General features: G+C 45.9%; 2 protein-coding genes across 4 annotated transcripts in view; one reads left to right on the top strand and one right to left on the bottom strand.

The window, feature by feature from the left end:
* Window positions 1–208: 208 nt before the first annotated feature.
* On the bottom strand, window positions 209–23,180 carry PRPF38B (pre-mRNA processing factor 38B). 3 transcript variants are annotated; one of them, XM_066597156.1, is made up of 7 exons: window positions 23,071–23,172; window positions 22,886–22,942; window positions 10,691–10,759; window positions 9,804–9,955; window positions 5,915–5,975; window positions 2,618–2,841; window positions 209–1,551 (listed from the first exon to the last, which is right to left on the bottom strand). In XM_066597156.1, the coding sequence occupies exons 3-7, from the start codon at window positions 10,700–10,702 to the stop codon at window positions 801–803; spliced, it is 1,200 nt and encodes a 399-aa protein (XP_066453253.1). In that variant the 5' UTR covers window positions 10,703–10,759; window positions 22,886–22,942; window positions 23,071–23,172; the 3' UTR covers window positions 209–800. The 3 variants fall into 3 exon arrangements, with proteins under 3 accessions (XP_066453253.1, XP_066453251.1, XP_066453252.1); XM_066597154.1 differs by having other exon boundaries at window positions 22,886–23,180; XM_066597155.1 differs by lacking the exons at window positions 22,886–22,942; window positions 23,071–23,172 and adding an exon at window positions 12,490–12,764.
* HENMT1 (HEN methyltransferase 1) overlaps window positions 20,626–24,316 on the top strand; it is a 26,339-nt gene continuing 22,648 nt past the window's right edge. Inside the window, exon 1 of the mRNA XM_066597157.1 lies at window positions 20,626–20,802. The gene's annotated coding sequence lies outside the window, so the exon portion shown is untranslated. The remainder of the gene's footprint in view (window positions 20,803–24,316) is intronic.

The following is a 24,316-nucleotide window of genomic DNA, read 5'->3' as shown; positions in this document are numbered from 1 at the left end:
CTTCTGCTTTGATCTCAATGTAACTTATTGTGAATTTGAAACCTACATGCACATGTAAATGTACAGGGACTTTAAAATTTGATATAAATAGGTCATTTTTTGATTACATATTCCCTTTAAGTTCAAATTCTGTACATGTATAACTTGAAAAAAGAAAAGTTTCAGTGTACCGACCAATATAAAGTAAATTCAGACCAATGATAAACAATCACATTATAGATCAAAATGTATTTTTTCTTAAAAACTGTTTACAATTAGACAATGACACAAAATTAAATGTTATTTGCATTCATATCATTTTAGAAAAAAACCCACAAAAAGAGCCATTCTATCGAAATGTCAGCTAAGCCATGCACACAGCGTCAGGAGGTAAAAACACAACCTCACGAGCCTTAGGATGAGAAAAGTGACAAATTTAATGCCACTTACAAACTGGACCAGCAGGTTTATTGTGCCAGAAAAAAAAAAATAGAATTAAAACATCAGGGCATTGCCAAGTACAGTCTGTACGGTTTAGGAACACTGAACTGATAAAAACGCAACAGTAGCCGAATGAGGGCAGAAAGCTTGAGGAAATGTAGGGAAGGTAGAAGTACTGTCCAAATAAAGGAGGTTCCAAAAAGGCACTTCCCTACATACAATTGATATCGAAACTTGTTTCGAACAGAAAAAAAATATTAACAAAAAACATGAGTGCTACAGAACCAGGTAGGACTTTGGAAAAGGGGAAAGGGAGAAGGAGAAAAACAAATATAAAAAAAAAAAAAAAAAGGATTCAATGTGATCCATTCATCGAAATATCACAGTGTATTATCTTTGACTCTTTGCTTTTCTTCATTGTCAGAACTGTGACGGTCATGGTCCTTGCTCTCGTGTTCACGTTTGTGGCCTCTGTCTTTACTCCGACTTCTCTTCCGTGGCCTTTCCCTACTTGAACTGCGCTCTCTTTTTCGGGACTTTTCGGCACTGTCCGTTCTCCCGCGGCTACTGCTTCTACTATGCTTGTTTGACTTCTCCTTTTGCCTGTTTGACTTTTCTTTGCTTCGGCTTCTGCCACGAGCATTTCTACTAGGACTTCTACTTTTTCTTTGTTTTCGGTCTTTGCTCCTACTTCTGCTGTGTCGCCTTTCTTTACGCAATTCTTTGTCTTCTCTATGTCGTCTGTCCTCCCTGTCCTTCCTCTCCTCACTCCTCTTGCGTTCTTTTGAGCGCTCTCTGGGTCTATCGATATCCTTTTCCCTGCCATTGCCCTTTTTGTCATAGTCCCGCTTTCTGCTTTTCTCATTTTCTTTTTCTCTGTCCTTGTCTCTCCGGTCTGTCTTGCGATCTCTGCTCCGACTCCTTGTCCTGTGTCTCTCTCGGCTTTTGCTTCTTCTACGTTCATTGCTTCGCGATCTCCTTTTGTCTTTGGATTCACGCTCTATCCTCTGACGTTCTCTTTCTCTCTCTAGTTCCCTATCGAAACTTGATGTTCCATGATGTTCCCTATGATGGCTCCTGCTCCTTGATCTCCTAGGAGACCTGCGAGGACTAACAGACCTTTTCGGAGACCTATAAAAATGCAAATAAAAAATATAAGTAAATCAAATTAGAGAGAAATATGAAAAAAGCTCAAATTTTACTAAAATGCAATGTCCTTTAAAGAACAGTATTCAATAAACTTATAGTCTTCATTATTCAATCACCTCGACTTCAATTTACATGAGGCCCAATGCTAACTTTTTTTTTTTTAAGGCATACAATAAACGCAAGTTAGATTGAAGAACAGCAATCTGTTCACATCTGTCTGGATTTCCAGTTTTAGCGCATTAGTCTACAAATTTCAAAACAAAATGAAAAAAAAAAAACAGATGCCAAACTAAAGTTTTCTTTTTATGTTATGGATCAGTTAAACAGATCCACCCAAAAACTAACATGACAATTGTAAAAATCCCACTAAAATCAAGGAAAATTAAACTTAAAATGTTACTTTCCGTATTTGTTCCTTTACAACATAAAATTTAAAGAATGCCATGTTCACATTTCCTTCAGTTCATTTCATCTAGGGATTCAGTCATAGATTGCGAATATATAGTGCAGCATGTTGTGCAATTTTTCTAGTAAAACAAAACCCCTGGACCAAACCAATTAGGGTACGTTCACACATAGCAGAATGTGTGTCAAATTCAGCACCATTGGCACAGATCAGTATTAAACTTCACCCCTACAAAACTGCTGAATGGTGCAGATCCACACCATTAGTACTATTTTGGAGTAGACATGACTGATGATTTTATTTATTTTTTTAGATTGGCAAGTGACCACAAAAAGAATGAAATATTTTTTTAAACACCATTCACAGTGCAAAAACAAGTAACATTTTAATAAGTTTGAACTTATATTTATTTTTTGTTTGACTTTACCACAAGAACGCTTGTGTAAAACACTGCAATACTTGTGTTGCAGTGTATTAAGCAGGTCAGGGTTATCCTATGGAGGTCAATGGCCAATGGGTGTCAACTGTAAATTCAATGTTTATGTGATAAATGTCAATGCTGGAATACCCATTTAAGCTTGGTATAGCCACTTCATAAAGCCCGTAGAGTTGGTTGCAAGTTGTTTTGTTTACAAAAGTTACCTGGATCGTCTCCTCTCAACGTGGCGCTCAACTTCCTCCACATCCTCAGGACTTTCTTTCTTGACCTTTCTTGGTCTGCTTTTAATTTGCTGGTCTATGTGTTTCTGCACTGGAACGGGGATCCTTGGAAACAGGGTCGAGAACCACTCCAGCTTAGTAAGGAATGAACGTAGCATCTCTCCTATAGTCATTACACAACCTCCACCAGCTTTTACATCCAGGTCCTGTAAAAAGAGCAGAATAAAGGGGAAAAAAAAAAAGGAAGAATCTTGAAAAATGGTATCTTACATATGGAAAAGCAAATTGTGTCACAAAAAAAACTACACATTCAAAACTGGAGTTATCTAGTCTTGGACGCATCGAGAATGTTAGTGATCTTAAGAGCGCACACAGAAGAGTGCACTACCAGCGGTCTAAAGTCTGTTTCCTAGAAGAGGCAGGCTGCAGGCCTCCACTATGCAAGAACACAGGCGCTGCAACAAAAACAGCTCCACTTCCCAAGATTGTGCTTGGATACAAATTTAGAGGGCCAAAAATGTGTAGAAAGAATACAACTAATATTAATACACATTAACCAAATTTCAACATGCATTCTGAGGTGCGGTAAAATTACTTTGAGGGAAGAGAGTTTAAAAAGGGTAATATAAGGTAGGCTTTGACATAGGTTTCCCTCACTTCCATTTCATTTCAGTCCTGTGCACAATTAAAGGCAAATCTTAAGGTAAAACTTCTTGCACTCACACACATGCATGTGTTCAGTTTAATTTCGCCCCATACAATTGGTGCAGCACAAAGATCTAGAGGAAAAAAGAGCATGTTAGCTTAAATAAAGAAGATTTGCCATATTGTAAACCATGTTGGTGCACGGAAAGCCCTTCATATCAAAAGCAGGAGATCATCCCAAACAAGCCACTAAATTGAGTCGACTTACAGAGATCCATCACCTTTAAGATAATTTGTAATCTGATTGTTCTACACAGCATCTGCAAAACGGTCTAGTGACTATTCATTTTGAAGATGGGAGCGACCTGAATTAATAAAAAAAAGGCAAACTTTCAAGAAAAATAAGAAAATAAAAAAAAACTCCTCAAAAATGCTATAGATGGAACTCCGGATTGTTCAAACACAGAGCTGCCTTTTTAAATTAAAAAAAACAAACACTTTTTAAAATTTATTTTTTTATTTTGATTTGAGAAAGAGCTGGTTTGATTGGTTAAGTAACTTAGGGCATCAAGAGTGTTGTGCATGTGTGCTTTGTCTGGTGACACAGGGTCAGGGACCCCAGTTCACACAAGCCCCACATTTAAAATGCTTATTACATTAACAGGGAAAATATCATTAAAAAAACTCTTAAAAAGGGATTGTCCCACCAAATGAAGTAATCACCTATACTTAGGACAAGGAATTACCATCTGATCAGGTGGGTTCCAACTGCTGGGATCCCTAACCCAAGAACAGGGTCCCAAAGGTTCCCACTTCTCGGATTGATGGACCCTCACTGATCAGACAGTTGGCCTCTGTCGTATGTACAGGGAACAACCTCTTTAATGCATGTGTAAATATTTTACCACAACCATTTAAAAGGGTCGCTCCAGGTAAAACACATTTTTCTATCCCTGCCCTCCCTCACTTGATTGCCTGTCACACTCTGGAGGGCTTCTGTGCCTATTGCACTCACCCCAATGTACTGCAGCTTCCTGTCTGATGCTTATTAGGCTCTATCCTAAAGCTAAAATGTTTGCTTTCGTATCAGTCCCATGATGCATCAGCATAGCAATACACAAGCAGCTGGAGACTTTACCATCTCTGCTGCAGGGAAAACCCTGCCTTTACATTCTGTATTCATCCAAATAATCTACAGTCAGGAGGATGAGCTGTGATCTCCTCTATTATACAACTGTGTGAACAGCAGTAATTGTGATAGGAGTGTGTCTCCCTAGCTTCTTGTCCATGTAGTAGCATAAGACAAGATATTATGCTGACTGAAAAACTGACTAGACCCAAGTAATTGGAACTTGTCAGAATTGAGATCACATGTCGAGCTGAGAGGCAGCAGGCAAACGTTTCAGAGAAAAGAAAAAAAATAGTTATAGTTGAATAAGGTAATATTAGCCGACTTATGGTGGGTTAGCTGCATATCGAATGAAAAGCAATTTCCCTGGAGCAGCCCTTTAATTCATTTTAAAATACATTTGTTTACTAAATTGGGCACTGTTCACATTTGTGTTGTGGTTTCGGTTATCAGTGCAAACCACAACAAAGAGTAATGGATACCAAATGGTGTAGAATGGACCCCACTAACGAGTTATCCAACAACCTCAAAGCTTTCTAAACCAGCTATCACTTGTACAGAGATTGGGAGTGTTCAGAATCACAAAACAGATTCCAAGATCACTCATGTCTCCCAACTCTCCTTTAGGACAAACACAGGAGTGGATCCTAAAGATGAAAAATAGTAAAGGAAATGTGTCATCAGAAAATGCCTTATTGTTTGAATCAAGTTTCTAACTACATTTTTTCCTAATTTTCAGAGCCGCTATGTAGATTTTAAAACAATTTCTAATATCTTGCAGTTTTCACTCTGGCCACTGAGCCCAACAGGCGGAGACTTTCTGCTTTGTACAGCAGCCTCATGGGCCACAAACACACTGGATAAGAGGGGACTCTATGGGAAAGTGTACTAGACATGCTTTTCTACCTGTGCAGAAATCATTGTGCGGGGAGGGTGGGAGCTGTGACCAATCACTTATTGTGAACGGTGTATCCTATGTTATTTATATATAGGCGTTACCTTACATTGTAATCCTGCCTGTGAGGATAAAGAGATGACTACAGGACTGAAAATATCAGCCCATTAGCCTTAGTGGTCAGAGTGAAAACTGCAAGAAATTAGTTTCCCCCCCCCCTTTAAAACACTTTGAAAATGAATATATATTCAATTAAAAACAGGTAATTTTCTGATGACCCATTCCCTTTACTAGAAAAGATGCATGAAAACCTGACCCAATGGTTGCTAGGACAATGGAATCTAATTACATTTTATGAAAGTTTAATTTGATGATAGCCCTCCTTTCTGCAGAAAGCTGTTCAGTGCACGAGCATACAAGCCCAAAGAAGGGCCGATGGGGGCCTCCCGATACCCTATCCTGAGAATATGCATTCAATAGTTTACAACTGGACAATGTAGCAATATCTGCAAGTCAGAAACAGATTAACAAATGATGACAACAATAGAAGTTTCTGCATCAGCATGCACATGCTGTACAAATGAAAAGTGAATTACCCTTGCTGACATACCTCTTCGTCATCGAGGAAGTCTTCATACCAGTCCCATAGGTCAGTAGGGGGTTGTGTGTACCTGGGATATGAAAGGACATTCATTGAACATACGTACAAAAATATAAAAACTTACAGAAACAGAGGCAAATGGTAAAAATGGACACGCCAAAGCCCGAAAGTCTGCAGATCGCAAATAGAATGTTTATATAAAGTGGTTTTCACAAGTATTCTTGCTTCACACTTAGCATATGCACAAGGTCACCATTCACAACTACCCACATTTATTATTACACGCTGCATTAGGTGTGTCAAGTCTATGGGAGAGTGGGGATTGTTATATCAGATACCTTGTGCATAGTATCAGGAACCATATTCGATGAATCCCATGATGGTTTGCACATATCTGTAGTATATGATTAGGTCTTCCACATCCCCGGAGCATGCACGGTTCTACCTGACTGCTGGAAATGGGGCAAAGAGCACATCTGAAGTAGCCTGACTCGTGCATTTAAGTGGCTTCTCATTGACCTTCTCAGGACCAGACATTTTTCTATTTTTTCTGTCCCCACCTTCTAAGAGTCATAACTTTAATTTTTCCATTGAAAAATCCATATAAGGGCTTGTTTTTTGCAGGGCAAGTTGTACTTTAATGATTCCATTTAGAAGTACTATATGATGTATGAGGGGGGGGGGGGGGGGGACGACTTTCAAAAAGTGGGAATACTAGAATACTATAAATGCAACTGCACCATTTTTGGGGGAGTTTTTTTTTTTAACAGCTAACAGCACAGTAAAAGAATGACATATGAACTTTGTTCTATGGTTCAGTAATATATATTTATTTTTTCTTAAAAACAAATTGCTTCCTTCGGCCTGATGTCCACAGGCAAAAGAAGAATTAAAATCCGCAGCGGATTTTAACTCTTCTCCTGCCCGCGGATCCACATCCCATAGGGATGCATTGACCACCCGCGGGTAGATAAATACCCGCGGATGGTCAATAAAAGTGATTTAAAAAAAAAAAAAATGGAGCATGAAAAAAATCTGGACCACGCTCCATTTTCGTGCGGGTCTCCGCTTCTATTGAAGCCTATGGAAGCCGTCCGGTTCCGCAGGAGACAAAATTCGGAATTTACTCACCCGCTCCAGTTCTTCCCTTCGCCGCGGCTCCATCTTCTCTCCGTCGCGGCCGGATCTTCTTTCTTCGGGCCGGAGCATCCGCCGGGCCGAAGAAAGAAGATCCGGCCGCGACGCAGAGATGATGACGCCGCGGCGAAGGGAAGATCCGGAGCGGGCGAGAGGTAAGTTTATTCTTATTTTTATGCCTCATGTTCGCGGGGCAGGAGGGACTCGCTACGGATTCTCCATGGAGAATCCGTAGCGGGCCTGATTTTCCCTGTGAACATGAGGCCTTCCACTATATCCCGAGACCCTTATTTTTCGCTGACTGGGTTGTGTGAGGGCTTGTTTTTGGCTGGGTGAATTGAAGTTTTTCTGTTAAAAACATATTAGTCCCCCCTCCTTACACACTTGGGATGTTAATATGCGATTATTTGTACTATATACTTCAGTATTGCAGTATATAGAAATTTTTGATGTTGCCTATAAAGGGTCTGATCGGCCTTCAGTAGGCTTTAGGCTACCATGTTAGCCCATCAGCAACCCAATTCTGTTGCATGGAGAGAGGGGTGCTGATGGGGTGTGGTAAGGGGTCCCCTACTCTCAGACTGTTTAGACGTACGGTCAGCTTTTACCATGGTAATTAAGGAGTTAACTGCCACCATCAGAGCGAACGCTGATTGCAGCATTTCCCGGTGATTGCAGCATTTCCCGGCAGCTGCCAGCAATGGCTGATCACAGCTGGATATAGGGCTCCACTTCCGAGCCTCCTCCATATACACTTCACAACCTTGCGATATATATTTGCAGTAGGTGGTAATGAAGTGGTGAAACTTAAGCCTTTGTAGTGACGTCTCAGCTTAATTACCCATACAGCAATGTACTCAGCTGCCTCAGGAAGCCGACATGCGAAATGCTATTTCTGGTCACAGGCAGTGAGGACCCTTGAATTACTACAAATCCATATTATCCTTGATATGTAGCTTACACTGGAATGTAGACTCTCTATTCTTTTGGGAAATCCCATTGATATTTTATATATCGTTCTGTGCGTCATAAGTACTTTATGGTTACGTTAAAATTTACTAGTCAAGAGGGGTATAGCCTCTCCTTGAGGAGAACACCTAGGTGGTGAGTGAGGAGACTTATAAGGCCATGCATGCTCCTCTGGATAATATGCAAATAAGGAAGATGGAACAATACCTCTGCAGCGCCACCTATTGGATGGCAGCACTCCTACATTGTTCCATCTTCCTTATTTGTATATTTCACTAGGGGAAATAACTTTAATGATACAAATTGTCATGATCTTGTGAACTAATTACTACTTCATATACAGCTCTCAAAAAATTAAATGGACACGAACTTTACAAACAACTTGTGCTTATATTATAGGCAGTGTGATAATTAGTAAAACTGCCATTTACTTGGAGTAAAATTTTTGTGCCGAAAAATCCCTCTAAAAGTGCAGTCTCCCCTCCCCCGCTGACCACTGTGTGCTCTAATGATTGACAAGACAGAATAGCAGGGGGAACAGTCATCCTGATCATTGAACTGCATGCAGAGAGGAGGGGGAAGGTGAGAGTCAAACACCAACGTGAATTCTGGAGCCAACGCCGAGATAACTGCTGCTGTTTTTACACATGTAAGCGCTGCAGAATAAGTTGGCGCTATACAAATAAAGATTATATTACTACATGTACACTGCTAAGTCTTTCTATACACTCATACATGTTGAGTTTGTGTCAGTGTGTAACAGACTAGAATCTCTACAATTCTCTGTGTACAGTCTATAGCACAGCAGAGGCTCCCAGCATTCTTTAGAGGATGGAGAATCAACTATACATTCTGCAGAGGGGAAGAATACAAGTCATACAATGGGCAGAAAGTGTTATTCTTTATGTACACACTTGACAGCTTATTCTGAAAAGTTGTCTAAAAAGTCAGGTGTGCATTAAGGGGAAATTAAGCATCAGTATAATCCCAGAGGCAACTGCAAGATAACTCCCCAAGAACATGATGATTTTGCAGGTGGTTGCCACAGAGGATATCCTCATCTTTCCTGACCTAATATTTTTAAGGCCCCTTTACACGCAACAATTATCACTCAAAATTCGTCCACCCAGTCGAAAAGGAGCGATAATCGTTACATGTGAATGCAGGCATTGCGCACTTTTCATTTGACAGATGGATTTTGGTTCACTTAAAATCCATGGTTCAGCCACTGAAAGACTGTACAAATACACTCCATTTGAATGTATTTCGCTCATCTTTCAAAAGACTGCAGGATGTTCTCCCTGTGGCATGTTTATACTAGCTGGGAGAAGAACAATGCAACCTGCCGGAAGCCCTGAGGAGAACAATGTATTGTTTGGGCAACTGTTTGCACATGCTGGGCTCTGCAAACAACTCCTGGAGGTCTTTTTACATGCAAATGAAGATGATAAAGTGTTAACAGCTATAATACTTTATGCAAATAGAGCACTAAATCTTCAATCTTTCAGTCATTTGAAAGATTATCTTTGTGTGCAAAAGGTCCTTTAGTTTTTGCTATTGTCCTTGTCACTAGTGGTAAGATAAGGCATTAGCTGCAGCCAAATCAGATTGCACAGGTAGTTCCACGCCTTCACGTTGGCACACCCATACTTTGCCATCCCAAGGTTTGTTATGTTCCTTCGCACAGACACAAGAGCATGGAACAAATGCCACCATATAGGTTTATTCTTGTACATGGTTTGTAAAATTATTAAAAGTTAAAAAGAAACAAAAGAACTTAAAAACCACCCACCTTATGTACATGAACCCAAGTGCCCTAATGTAAGGGGAATCTGTGTGTGTGATGAGTCCCATTACTTGCTTCCTTGTCAACTTCAGGGTGAACAGTTTATAGAGGAGGCAGAAGGCGGTTGATACAATGCCACCGGTGCCAACACCACGTACCTGTCAAGACAACAGAGCTTATTAAATCTTCATTACTATAACAGAGTATATAAAAAACCAGCTAAAGATCAATATTACAAAGGGGACATTACCCAAGGCCTACATACGGTCATCGGTAGCCACTTCCGTGATCAGATTAACCTTGCACTTACTAGTCGTGGAGTAAAAAGTACTATGAGGGCGATTTAGCATGAGACTTTTAGACTAAGTACTTATCTGTTATGCAACAAATTTGCCAAAAAGTCGCACACAGCGTGTTAATTCAGGCACAAATACCTTCTTTCTCTGAGGCGTGAAAGTTTGTGCTAACAATACACCGCAGTACTGGAGTAGCTGAGCAACTTTTTTTTTAAGTCACACGTTATAAATCTGGTCTGAGCAGCTGCAGCACCGATAGCACGCCCACAGACTTACACAAGAAGGAAAGTGCTGTGACCAGGCGTAAATTATGCAGAATAGGCGCACGAGGTGCAGAGTTTTTCTTCTAATCTAAAAAGGTATGTTAGATAAAAAAAAAAGGCAAAGGTGCTTTCGTAAACCTTCCCCTTTATGTCTACATGCCCAGAAAGAATAAAGATAACTCCCTCCCGGCAGAAGGAAAGGTTTATAAGGCGCTCTGCAAGAATCTATTCTAGTTAGGGACAAAATAGCCTATAAGACTCCTAATAGCCTAAACAGCTTTTATCGGTCTCCGTGTAAGACACCAAGAATGAGAAGGCACGTACTTGTACTTACCCCCCCGCACATCCCGGTTTGTCCAGCAGTTTTTCGACTCCCTTTCTCCCAGGGTTCAACATGATTTACCTAACAGTGAATTAACAGCGTTATTACAAGGTCTCATTTTGCAAATACATCCCTACTATCTTGTATAGAAGCGAACAAAGCAGAATAATAGACAGAAGTGGCAATGAAAGGAAGCAACATCTCAGAAGAGCGCATACTGTCAGTGCCCAAAGTCATAAATAACATTACAGAGCTGTATTAGAACAGTTCGGCCACCACTGAGTGAATTACTGGACTTCTCATAAGTTGGTCAAGGGAAAGTATCCTTGAGGCCTCCTGCACAAGACGCATGCAGCAGCAGAGTCTGCCCTACCTGCTTTTCCTCATTTATACTGCGAGTGGTCCGCATGGCTACGGCGCATGTCTGACGGCGAGATTTTTTTAAAACAATCTTCTGCTTTTCCCACATCATTGCTAGGCAATGACGAGGAATCTGCGACCTTTCCGCAATGTCAATTGTGGAAGGGCTGTGGATCGGATGGCTCCCACTGACTTCAAGGGAAGCTTTCTGCGCAGAATCTGCACAAAAATGGAGCATGCTGCGAGGTTTCCGCTCGCGTGCAAGAAGAATCACTTTTCCAGAGCATGCAGCGACCTGTTCTCAGGCACGTGACATCATGTTCATCAGTCACATGGCCCGAGAGCAGCAAATGGGAGTGAGCTGCTATACAAGGCCGACCCCTATACATTGTCCTGCACTGTGCCTGTATGCACTAAAATGGCTGCAGAGTTCACCATGGCCAACTCAAATAGCCGATTGTGGGGGACCCGAATGGCAGACTCCCACCTACCTGATATTGATGACTTATCCTGATAATAGGTTATCAATATTAGGGTTGCCTAGAGAAAAACCATGATGTTGAGAAGTGCTCAGCCTCCTGAATACCAACCCCATCCAATCCACCACCACTACTGTTCCTGAGGATAGGCCATCAATAGTCAGGTCCCAGAAAAACCCTTTTAATGGTACATTCAAACGTTGCAGACTTTCCACGGCAAAAAAAGGTGTCAGGATCTGCACCACCGGTGGGTATTTTGATGTGGATCCGCAGCAAACAAACCTGTCAACTGAAAGGGTAAAATCCACACCGAGCAGTGTGGTCTTGAATGCGGATCTGCACTGAAAACCGCTACCGCTGAAGGTCCCTAGGGGTGTATTCACACGTAGCAGAAATGCTGTGGATATATTTCAGGGGAAAAATCCACAGCATTAAAAAAAAACAAACCTCAAAATCTACACCATTGGTACGGACTTTGACTCAAAGCACACCCCTTCACTAGAGACTGCCGGGTGAAGAGATGCAAGGTGAGGGAACGTTGGGCTGCTGAAATCAGCGGTGGATTATGACCGTTTTGCAGAAATGCTCCATGTGAAGTACCATAAAGCGGGCTGTCACTTCATATTATCGATGCCTGCAGCACCACCTCAGCCCATAGGCTCTCTTTGGTATTGCAGTTCAGCTCTCTTCACTTCGATGGGAATGTGTTGCAGTACAAGCCAATAGCCGTGCGCAGTTATCTCGCCAAAGCAGGAAAAACAGCTGACCTTTTTTCCTAGTCTGGCAAAAACACCTTAAAGCAAAACCAACAAGTTACACCAGCATGTTACCCCCAGGTACACCAGGAACATACTTGAGGGTCCACAGAAACCAAGATCTACTTTAAGCCCCCAGCATATTAAACAGTTCAAGCGCTATCTGTACATCATCGGCAGATCCAAAGAGAAGCCTCAGCCGTGCCACGAAACCCACCATGATCCATCACCCATCCTGCAAGGAACAATCACTGGGGAAACAAGGTTGGCACGAGGGTGTTACACCTGTACCCACAGGTGGGCAGAGCTGTCAGGGAGGTGTAAAGGAAAACACCTGTGTGTCCATGGGAGAACGGACTAGTGAAAACCCCCAACCGCTGATGGGATGCAGGATATCTGAGGACAGCCTGCCAGATCAGAGCTAGTATCCCGGCACGCTGGGATCTGCTCACACACTGACACAGATGTACTTCGTATTCCTCCCACGACGAGCAGATGACAACGTGTTCTTTAGAACCAGAAAAACAAGCTTCACGCGCAGAACAGCAATACGGTGCCACCGCAAGTCACTGAGGAGAGGGCTCACTTTCATCTAACACATAACAATGTGCTATTATGATGCAACATACAAGAGAGCGCGCCCTCAGAAACCACTGCCCGGGGGACTAGGAGGACGGAGGCCAACCACAGTCATTGTTTTGCATCCATTTTACATATGGACTTCTGCAGTGACTCCCAGCCTGACCTCGGGTCTCCAGACCCAAACTCCAAGCATCGTACGAGCGTAGGATGATGGGAGCTCCAGCCTAGAGACTCGCGGTCGGACCGAGAGACACTTCCAAAGTCCATATGTAAAACGGATGCAAAAAAATAAAAATAAAAAAAATTATACCATGTGGTTGGTCTCCATTACTGGGTCACAGCAAGAAAACTACATAGGAGGAACACCGCCCCTGCATACGTAAGATGAACAACGCCCCTGCATATGGTTGCCCCCTCGGTGTGATGTACACTACAGCGAGTCGACATGATGCAGTGGGAAAGGTAGGATTATACCTACCCGATAATCAGGTTTCCAGGAGTCTCCACGACAGCACCACCTGAGATCGCCTCCTCCTGATAGGACAGGAACACACCGAGAGGTTAAAGTTCCCCCCCCGTCCTCCCCTCCTCAGTGTATTATAACGAAACTGCCGGGGTAGGAGCTAACTTAAATTTTTTCCTATCTGGTATACTTTTTATTTTATTATCTTTTATTTATTTAATTATTTCTATATACATTATTCTTTCTTGGGGAGGGAATGTACGGGTGCTGTCGTGGAGACTCCTGGAAACCTGATTATCGGGTAGGTATAATCCTACCTTTCCCAGGGAGTCTCCACGACAGCACCACCTGAGACGTATCAACTAAAGTAATTCTAGGGTGGGATTGCCGCTGAGAGGACCTTACGACCGAAGGACATGTCCTCGTCTAGCTGCACCTTTACCCTGTAGTGTTTGACGAAAGTATGGGGCTTTTTCCATACTGCTGCCTTACATATCTGCTCTACTGATGCCGAGCCATGCTCGGCCCATGAGGTCGCTACTGCCCTTGTGGAATGGGCTTTAAGAGCCGAGGGGGCCTCCTTCCCCAAAGCCTTATATGCCTCGCTAATGGCCAGGCGAATCCACCTGGCTATAGAGCTTTTGGCTGCCTTCTTTCCCTTATTAGGGCCTGAATATTGGACGAACAGGTTGTCGTCCTGCCTCCATGGGCCTGTGGCCTCGATGTACGTCAAGACTGCTCTTCTGACGTCCAAACAGCTTAGGGTTCGCTCGCTCTCGTCTTTTGGGTGATTATAGAACGAGGGTATTATTATGTCATGGGCCCTATGGAATGGGGATACCACCTTAGGTAAAAAGGTCGGGTCTGTTTTAAAGACTAACTTGGTATCTGTAATCTTGAGGAGCGGGTGGCGTATGGATAGGGCCTGTAGCTCGCTGACCCGCCTGGCTGAGGAAATTGCCACTAGGAAGATAGTTTTTACTGTGAGCATTTTTAATGAGAGCCCCTCCATTGGTTCGAAGGGGTCCCCTGTCATGGCCCTCAAGACTAAATTAAGGTTCCAGTCTGGGCAAATATTGGTGGACCTGGGTCGAAGCCTATCTGCCGCTGCCAGGAATCTATTGATCCACCTGTCCCCGGATAACTTAGTGTCAAACAGGGCGCTAAGGGCTGCCGTTTGGACTCTTAGGGTGCTTGGGGCGAGGCCCATATCCAGGCCGTCCTGTAGAAAGTCCAGGATCAGAGGGACGTCCGCACTGCTGCCTGAGGAGCCTCTCTCTTGTCTCCAAGAGGTAAACCTCCTCCAGATTCTCTGGTATATGCGGTTGGTAGTCTCTTTCCTGCTTGCCATTAGCGTTCTGACTACCTTGGTTGAGAATCCCCTGCCCCTCAGTATGGATTCTTCAGTAACCAAGCTGTTAGATGAAGTCTGCTTACGTCGGGGTAGTTCAGGGGTCCCTGCGTTAGGAGATTCTCTTGAGCCGGAAGGGTAACTGGCTCCTGGATGCTCAAGTCTCTCAGGAGGCTGAACCAGCTCCTTCTTGGCCAAAAGGGAGCCACAAGGATCAGGGTGCACGGTTGTGACCTGAAGTACTGTAGTACCCTTGGGATTAGTGGGATCGGGGGAAATGCGTACGCCAGTTCTCCTCCCCAGTCCTGGCTGAGGGCGTCCACCGCTGTCGGTTGGTCTTCCCGTCTGAGGGAGAAGAAGTTCGTCACCTTGGCGTTTTGTTTTGACGCGAATAGGTCTATTTGCGGGGGACCCCATTTGTCCGTCACTATCCGGAACGCCTCCTGGGATAAGGACCATTCTCCTGGGTCTAAGCGCCCCCGGCTGAGGAAGTCTGCTCTTTGATTCAGAGATCCCTTTAAGTGTACCGCTGACAGTGAGATGATGCGGCCCTCCGCCCAGCGAAATATCCTTTGCGCGATACTTTGCAGAGCTGGTGACCTCGTGCCCCCCTGGTGTCGGATATGGGCCACTGCCGTGGTGTTGTCCGACAGTACCCGTATATGTTGGTTTCTTACCGTCTCCCCCAGGTGCTGCAGGGCCTTCCAGATTGCTTGTAGCTCCCTGTAGTTTGAGGATTGATGCTTCGTCTGCGGTGGCCATGGGCCCTGTAGGAGCTGGTCTCCGACGTGCGCCCCCCACCCCCAGGAGCTTGCATCTGTCGTGATCTGTACTGCCGGGTGCAATATCCAGTGGACTCCTTTTCTTAGATTTCTTGGGGACGTCCACCAGCTTAAGGATACCCTTACCGAGTTCCTGATCTGTATTCTGTTTTCTAACGAAGCCTGCCTGCCGTCCCACGCTGCGAGGACTGCAGCTTGCAGGGGTCTGGTATGTGCCTGTGCCCATGCTACCCCCGGGATGCATGATGTTAGACTTCCTAGGAGGGACATAGCCTCCCGGATTGTGCATGACCGTCTCTGCATAAAGGATTTTACCATGTGCCGAATTTTCTGCCCCTTTGCCTCGGGGAGGAAGGAGCATTGGGCCTCTGAGTCGAGTGTTACGCCTAAAAACACCTTCTCCGTGCTGGGGTTTAGGCTGGACTTCTCCCAATTTATGATCCAACCTAGGAACTGTAACAGGCTGAGCACTGTTGCCAAGTTCTCTACTAGGCGTTCCCTGGACTCGGCTATGATTAGTATGTCGTCCAGGTATGGGATTATTAGGATCGACCTCTGCCTTAGGTAGGCTGCAACCTCCGCCATGATCTTCGTGAAGATGCGGGGTGCTGAGGAGATTCCAAAGGGAAGGCATCTGAATTGAAGATGCCTTGTCTTGCTGCCCATTTCCAACGCGAACCTTAGGTACTTCCTTGAGTCCCTGTGGATCGGTACATGCAGATAGGCGTCTTTCAGGTCGATCGAGGCCATGTAGGCCCCCCTGGGGATCAACTTTACCGCTGATGTGATGGACTCCATCCTGAATTTTCGATATTTTATGAAAACGTTCAGGGGTTTTAGATTTATTATTAGGCGTGAACCTCCCCCGGGTTTCTTTACTAGAAAGAGTCTGGAGTAATGCCCCCAGGTCTCCTCTTCCTGTGGCACGAGGGACACTGCCTTTAGATGTCTTAGGTCCTGTACCGCCTGCTGAAGCGGGTACAGTTGTTGTACTGGACCTCGCGTGATAATATATTTTCTCCTGGGGGGGGATACTAACTCGATTCTGTATCCCTCCTGCAGGATCTCCGGGATCCACGGGCTCCTGCAAATCGAGGCCCACCGATCCGCAAAGCCCTGCAGCCTCGCCCCCACTGGGATGGCGTCAGGGCTTCTGCTTGGCTGGGTCCCCCTGGTGCGGGTTGAAGAGGAAGCTTCTCCCTCTGCCTCCCTTGGGGTAACTCCATCGGCCCGTCTTGCCCTTGCCTTTATAGGGTTCCGATTGTTGTGCCGGGGTTCGGAAGAAGGTCTTCCCCTTACGTTGTCTTTCCTCCGGGAATCCCTTCTTCTTATCCGACGCTTTCTCTAGTATTTTATCTAGATCCGGACCAAAGAGGAATTGGCCGTGAAAGGGTAGCGAGCACAATTTATTCTTGGATGTTAGGTCGCCCGACCATGACTTCAGCCAGAGGACCCTCCTGGCCGAGTTGGTTAGGGCCGTTGCTTTTGCCGAAAGCTTCACTGACTCCGCTGCTGCGTCTGCCAGGAAGTTAGTGGCCATCTTTAACATAGGGAGGGAATCTATGATCTGCTCCCTTGGTGTTTTGCTCGAGATGTGCAGCTCCAGTTGTTCGAGCCACACACCCAGGGTTCTGGCGACGCACGTGGCTGCCACCCCCGGCCTGAGCGTACTGGCCGCTGCCTCCCAGGATCTTCTTAGTAGGCCCTCCGCCTTGCGATCCATTGGGTCTCTAAGCTGTGTGGCGTCCTCGAAGGGCAATGTTGTCCTCCTAGCCACCTTAGCCACTGGGACGTCTACCTTGGGTACTTCCTCCCAATTCGCACATACCCCCTCCTCAAACGGGTAGCGCCTCTTCACCCCCTTAGACGAGAAGGATCCCGTGTCGGGCTTCTCCCACTCCTTAAGTATTAATTTTGTTACGTTGCTATGGACCGGGAAGGTATGTTTCTTCCTCTCCCCTAAACCCCCAAAGACCTCGTCCTGCATTGAACGGGGTTCCTTGGGCTCCTCCATTTTCAGTGTAGCTCTAACGGAGTTAATCAGCTCCGTTAAATCTTCTCTATGGAAGAGGTACTTTTGGTATTCCTCTTCCTCTGAGGACTCCTCAAGCATCAGCTCTTCCGGTTCAGATCCTGAACTCTCTGAGTCTGAGAGCACCTGCGGGGTATGCGCTTTTCTTCGGCGCTTTGTCCCCGATGCCCCTCTGGGTGGAGTTTTTGGGGTCGACAGTGCTGACCGCACTTCCTCTTGGACGAGTTTTCTGACATCCTCGAGGAATCCCCCTGATTCCTCCTTGACCAACTTGGCTATGCATGCTTTGCATAATGGCCTGGCATGCGAAGCCGATAGTCTTGTGCCACATTCTGCGCACTTTTTAGCTTTGGCTCTGGGAGGGGCAACTCTTCTATCCCCCTGGCAGACAACAAAGTTTACGTGTAAGGATGCAAAATTCATTAACAACGTATACGAATATGCATGCCTTGTTTGCCCCACTGGCTACTTACGGTTGCCGCCGCGGTGGAGCATTCCGCGACCTCTGGTGCTGGAGCACTCATTGCTTTATTAACTGGTGCTGCAGACACTCTTGGGGCATTTAAGCCAATACTCACTGAGTGGCTTCCTTGCTCGGCGCCATCTTCTCTCAGGTTTTTTCTTTTTTGAATTTTGGCGCCTTTAAATTTTAGCCCCGCCCCCTCCGAGCGCCGGCCGTGCTGCGCGATGACGTCATCACGCTCGCCGCTTGCCGCGGCGCCCCGCCCCCTCCCCTGCTCGTTAAGGGGAAGCCGGAGGCGCCGCGCACGTTCCTAAGCCGGCGCGTAGGAGAGCTGGAGCCCCGCATTGCACCCCCCATGGGCCGCCGCGGGAGGAACCTGGCCCGGGGGGACCACCCCATGTGGCGTCCCGGGAGTCGCTCTGCAAGAAGGGAGGACAGGCTGGAGCACTGCCCTCCGATCTGCCGGTATGCTTCTTTCTTTCGGGCTGGCGTCTCCACCAGCCCCTCTCGGTGACCCTGCCTCCTGGCAGGACAGGAAAACACTGAGGAGGGGAGGACGGGGGGGGAACTTTAACCTCTCGGTGTGTTCCTGTCCTATCAGGAGGAGGCGATCTCAGGTGGTGCTGTCGTGGAGACTCCCTGGGAAAAATGAATTAAAAAAAAACAAAACAAAAACTTAAAAATAAGTAGCCACAGAAAACACATACTGTATAATAAAAGTATCTCCTCCTTTAAACCCCATTCCCAGTGTATATTCACATGTAATCTACATAAAACATTGAGCAATCTTGCAAAGCTCTGAAGACTTCCCAGTCAGAAGACATAAGGATATTTACAGAGGGATTCCAGCCTTCCACAACTGATGACCTATCCTCTGGGCGCCCGACGGGGAGCAGCAGCATCCCTTCCATGGAAGCCAGCACTTACACTTTCTCCTCCGACAACTGATGAGGACGGCCAGCCTCACTGCACTGACTCCAGGCCAGGCGATCAGCTGATTGGTGGGGATCCTGAGTGGCAGATCCCCATCAACCAACTACCGATGACCTATCCAGGAGGATGGGTCATCAGTTGTAAGAGCCCGGAATACCCCTTTAACTCTGAGAAGTGTCCCGTGAACCAGAGATCTGTGGGATCACAGGGCACCGACGTTGTTTTAGGGTGAATCACCCCGATAATATTACCAACAGTTAACTAAAGGTTCATTTAAGCAAACCAATTTCAGGCACACGTCTGATCGAGGATATAAGCCGATTGGTGCCTCTTTAAATGGCCTTCAAACACACAGAGAAAGGGCCACTGTTGTACAGCGCTCATGTAATAGCGCCGACAGACTAGATCTGCCCCTGGGAGTGAACAGAGTAGTTTGTATCGCACGACGGCTGGATAAGTGCATATACCCCACTGTGAGACGGCGGTCAGTCAGCTGAAAACTAGCGCCGTTTTGGGGTAAATTGCTTTCGATTTTCAGGCAGCATTTTAGATGCCCAATTAGCGTATACCGTAGAAATTCACTACGAGCGCAAAGCAGAAAAATCAACCGCATTGTATAGGGAGCGAATGATCGTTAATGCAAACATTCACAACTAGACACATTGTCGGCAGCCCGGCCCGTTTACACAAGGAGAGGAGTCACAAATTAACATTTTTTGGGGACGCGTAAAAGGTGCAATCACTTAGACAGCAGTTAGCTCGTTTGTTGGCTAATCACCGTCCCGCTTACAGGGCGCAATGACTGAGAACACACTTCTGTAGGAACACTCATTTGTTCCATCACCCGCCCAGGTAAGGGGCCCCTTCACACCGCAGGTGACCCACTGGGACTTTTTGCACCCCTCACTGAAGGCATCATAAGATATGGCTGTAATCAGTGTGACGGCACGTTGTCTGCTGTGTAGCTGGGAGAAACTGGCATTTTATTAGTAGCAGCCAGACACAGAACTAGACCTGCATATTCATGAGCTGCAGACTGGCCACACCCACCCCGTTCTCTGGCCAATGATTGGCAGCTCTCAATATACAGTGGTAGGAGGCAGCTGTCAATCATTGGCTGGAGGGCAAGGTGTTTGGGACTGGCCTGCAGCTCATGAATATCCAGGACTACTTCCTGTAGTCCTCTGTGTCTGGCTGCTACTGATAAAATGCAAGTTTCTCCCAAACTACTGCACAGATACATACAGCGGACATATCCCTGACTGTCACTATGTTATACCGCCCTCAGAGAAGGGTGCACAAAGATGGCGACAGTCTCTTTAGCCTCATCCCAACGCAGGCAGTTTTGGTGGTGACATTCTCATTTTCTCACCCCAAGACCGGTAATTTATCTAGATTGTCTCCATCGCTATGGGAAGGGCTTGTTTGCTGGAAGGCAAACTGTGGTATCATCAGTATCTAGCGATTCTCACATTGTTGTCGGATATGGTCTCTGCTCACCGGCACTCACTGAGTGGGAGAATCTGATATTTTAACAGTAATGGTTTTCATACTTTTACAGATCAGTAAGAAAAAGCTTTAGCTCAACCGCTGCTCCCCGATGGTACTGTTACTTTAAAGCAACCCTCCAGCTTCTGTCCCAGGGTCAGAGGAGGGTGATTACCTGCAGTTATTCTTCTCGGCCCCCCCCCAGGTCCAGGATGGCTGATGCAATCCTCAGAGTACCTAATCCCCACAGAGCATGGATGGTATAAGAATACCAATACACTGATACCTGCTGACTGTCCAGAGCTACTCATGTGATCGGTGCTGGCCAATCAGAGAGAAGTGCACAGTATGCATTAGGTAGCTAGAAAATTGCTGCAGCCATCTTAGGGGTGTAAGCTGGACCCGAAACTGGTGGATCGGAGGAGCAGCAAAGAAGGTAAGGGTCTGGGAACAGAATGTTGTCCTGAAACCAGAGAGGTGCTTTAAGAGCTTAAAGGCCTAATGCACATGGACGGATTTCCGCCGCATAAAACGCGACGGAAATCCACAGTGTTGCACTGCAGCTATTAGGTTCTATGGAACCTAATAGCTCAATGTACATGCATGTCCTATTTGCTGAAATAGGAAGTATAGCGTGAATAGTGGGTCATGTGCCGGAGCGTCATGCGGGACTTCGGGCAGCGCATACGGAAGTATGGGGTCTTGGGGGGGGGCGTGACTAACTCCACTGTGGTATTCTGCTTGCGGAGCCCATCACGGCAGTGTGCATAAGGCCTAATACTAGTTAATGACTAACATAATACACACACCAAGGTGGCAGCTTTTGGTGCTATTAGGCACCGGCTACCATAACAACCCATAGACACCCCACTACAGCATGGCAGAAGGAGGCACCCCAAGCTAACAGAAGGAGCCCTCTCCCTCCAACCACTAGGGTGCCATAGCCGATATTGACCAAGACATATAAAGAGAAACCAAAGACAACAGAGTTGTACAACACTGTCATGATTGTAAGTCCTCTTTATCAACAAGTCTATAGAAGAGATAAAGGGCACCTGGTATGAGCACCAGAAGCTGCAGACTCCCATAGCAATTAACGGGAGTTCATGCACACAGCTCTCAGTCCACACAGGGACTTTTGGGGGGTGACAACGCTGAATTGGGGAGTCTGGCAAGTATTAGTACAAACGTCAGGCCACATTTACACGGGCGAGGGCAACATTGGACCAACAAACTTGGACCGATATCACACTCGTACACCAGCATTTTTTCCTTACAACTGATGCGTTTGGGAGAAACATTGCTGCACATGGAGTTTTGGCGCACGTGACAAGTAGCATGTTCGCTCAGTATCAATATGTATTGCAATCGCATGGAAATCGCATCTACATATAAGCGGGATGGGATTTAGAATTCCATATGGAATAACCGGTAATTCTTCAGAATCACCCAAAGAGAAGACCTGCAGCGGCTTTTCTATCTCACCCCAAGAGAAAATCGCCTGTGTAAATTACCCCATTTAAAATACTGGGTCCTTTAATACGTGTGATTTCTGTACAACCTGTCCGTGTGAACACACCCCAAGATGGCAGGCAGGCTCAGGAGCCAATACTAGGCACCAGCCATCATAACAACCTAAAGCAAACTGCACACGGCTAGGTCAGATTCCACATGCAGAATCTGACCCTGTGCCAAGCCGGCGACCCCAGCGTACCTGTCCGCAGTCTTCATATCAGTGCTGCGGATGTGTGGCCGGCACACATGCTGTACATATTAGGCCGTCCCTAGGCAATGACGCAGATCCCACGACCTTTCCGTAATGGTGATCGCAGAAGGGCCGTGGGACGGACAGCTTCCATTGACTTCAATGGAAGCCATCCGCACGGAAACCACACAGAATGGCAGCATGCAGCGTTCTCCTCTGCGAGCAGAAAATCGCAGTTGACTTCCGCATGTATAGAGGCGGACGCCCAGCTCCGGATTCCGCAATGTAAGTCTGCCCGTGTGCAGGCGGCTTAAAACTTAACCGCAATTCCATGGCGGAAGGAGCAACGCCAGGGTAACAGAAGGCGCCCCCTCCCTCCAACCACAGCCACTACTGACCACGGCATATAGAGTTAGAAAGGCCAGTCTGATCCCAGCCGCAGATAACAGAGCCGACTCTGCAGCATATGGAACGTCTGCCTGCCTATATGACAAACAGGAAGGGGTTAAAGGGATTCCCCCACAACGGACATTTAGATGGTGGGTCGTACCACTTACTAGAACGGGGGTCCATTCACAGCATCTGGCACAAAGCTGGGAAAACGTGATGTGGAATGCTGGGGGATTGTCAAAATATTAAGGCAGGTGTGAACGAGACCTCAGTGGTGGGAGAGGAGCATCGGGGATGCCAGAAGCTCCAACCCGGGGGCCCCCCGCCATAGTCTCCCGGCACATGGGCCATCACTTCCTCCAGCCCGCCGCACATGGACACAGAACCTCGCTAGCCCCCACGTGACCTCCCCCGCTGCACGTACCTTAAAGTAGATCTCGTCCACCACCTCATGGTAGGTCTTCAGCTCATACAGCTGCACCTTGAAATATGGAGAGGACAAGATGTTGGTCAGAATCATAGGGTTCAGATTCATAGTCTTTTCATTGCCCCACAGCGGCAGTACATTCCCAGGCTTCCCAGAAGGCGCAGGTTTGTTCCCACCACCACCTGTCTGAGTGGGTTGCGGGGTCCCTCCGAGGGCCGCCGCGTTGTTATTCGCCATTTCTAACCGGAGAAAATATGGCGGCCACCTCACCGGACAGCAGGAAGTGACGTAACGTAGTGAAAAGGAGGAAGAAAGGCGGCCGAGTAGACCGGTCTAAAGAACCAATCAGCTCGCTCGAATCTGCAGGCAAATGAGAGCACTTGTAGTTGGCGCCCAATCAATGGTCTCGTTTTTGGTAGCCATGGAGTAACCAATCGGAATGAATTGCGTCGGCTCGCTAGGTGCGTTTTTTTTCTTTTTGAATGATGCGAAACTTTATTCATAAACCAAACCTAGACAGTGAACGGTGTAAGTTGGCGGGAAATAGTAGTTACATAGATGTGAGGCCATTGTTTTCATGCGCCCCCCCCCCCCCCCCATTGATACTGTTACGTACGATATCTATCTGCTTTGTATACATTGTTCTCACGGGGGCTAGATGGGTTTCACATACAGAGAGAGCTTTAGTCTGACTATACTTATCTGCAGAGAATAGTGTTCAGCGCCTATATGGTCATCCATGAAATACACACTACTTCTGTAAACATAGCGTTTAATGGACCCATGGGCCATAGTGGGTTAAACGTAAAAATGCGTATGTTTCTGTATGTTGTTTTTGTGGGATTGAAAAGCACAACCTGCTAAGCTTTAACCCTTTCCAATCCACTGTCTGACGTCCCTCATTTTAAAAAATCGTAACTCCTTTATGTATCCATCGCCGCCGCTGTATGAGGGCTTGTTGTTTTTTGCGGGACGAGTTGTACTTTTCAATGGCGCTATTTAATGTAATATATAATGTACTGAAAAACTTGAAGTGGAGAGAAATGGAAAAAAAATGAAATTCTGCCATCTTTCGGTGCGTCTTGTTTCTACGGCGCACGGACTGCAACAAAAATGACCTGATAATTGCATTCTGTGATACCAAATTTATCGTTTTTTTTTTTTGCTTTTTTGCTGTACTACTTGTATTTTTTTTTCTTCAAATATTTAATTTTTCAAAATTTTCTGCCGCCATAGCTTTTTTATGTTTCCAACGACATAGCTGTGCGAGGGCTCATCTTTTGTGGGACGTCCTGTAGGTTGCGTTGGTACAATTTTGGAATACATACAACTTTTTGATAGCTTTTTATTGCATTTTTTCTTGGAGACCGGGTGACCAAAAAAGCACAATTCTGGCGTTCTTTATTTTTTTTCCGGACAACGTTCATC

The sequence above is a fragment of the Eleutherodactylus coqui genome, chromosome 3 (genome assembly GCF_035609145.1).
Source record: "Eleutherodactylus coqui strain aEleCoq1 chromosome 3, aEleCoq1.hap1, whole genome shotgun sequence".
In the NCBI taxonomy this organism is placed as follows: Eukaryota; Metazoa; Chordata; class Amphibia; order Anura; family Eleutherodactylidae; genus Eleutherodactylus; species Eleutherodactylus coqui.
This window is presented reverse-complemented; position numbering and strand designations above follow the sequence as displayed.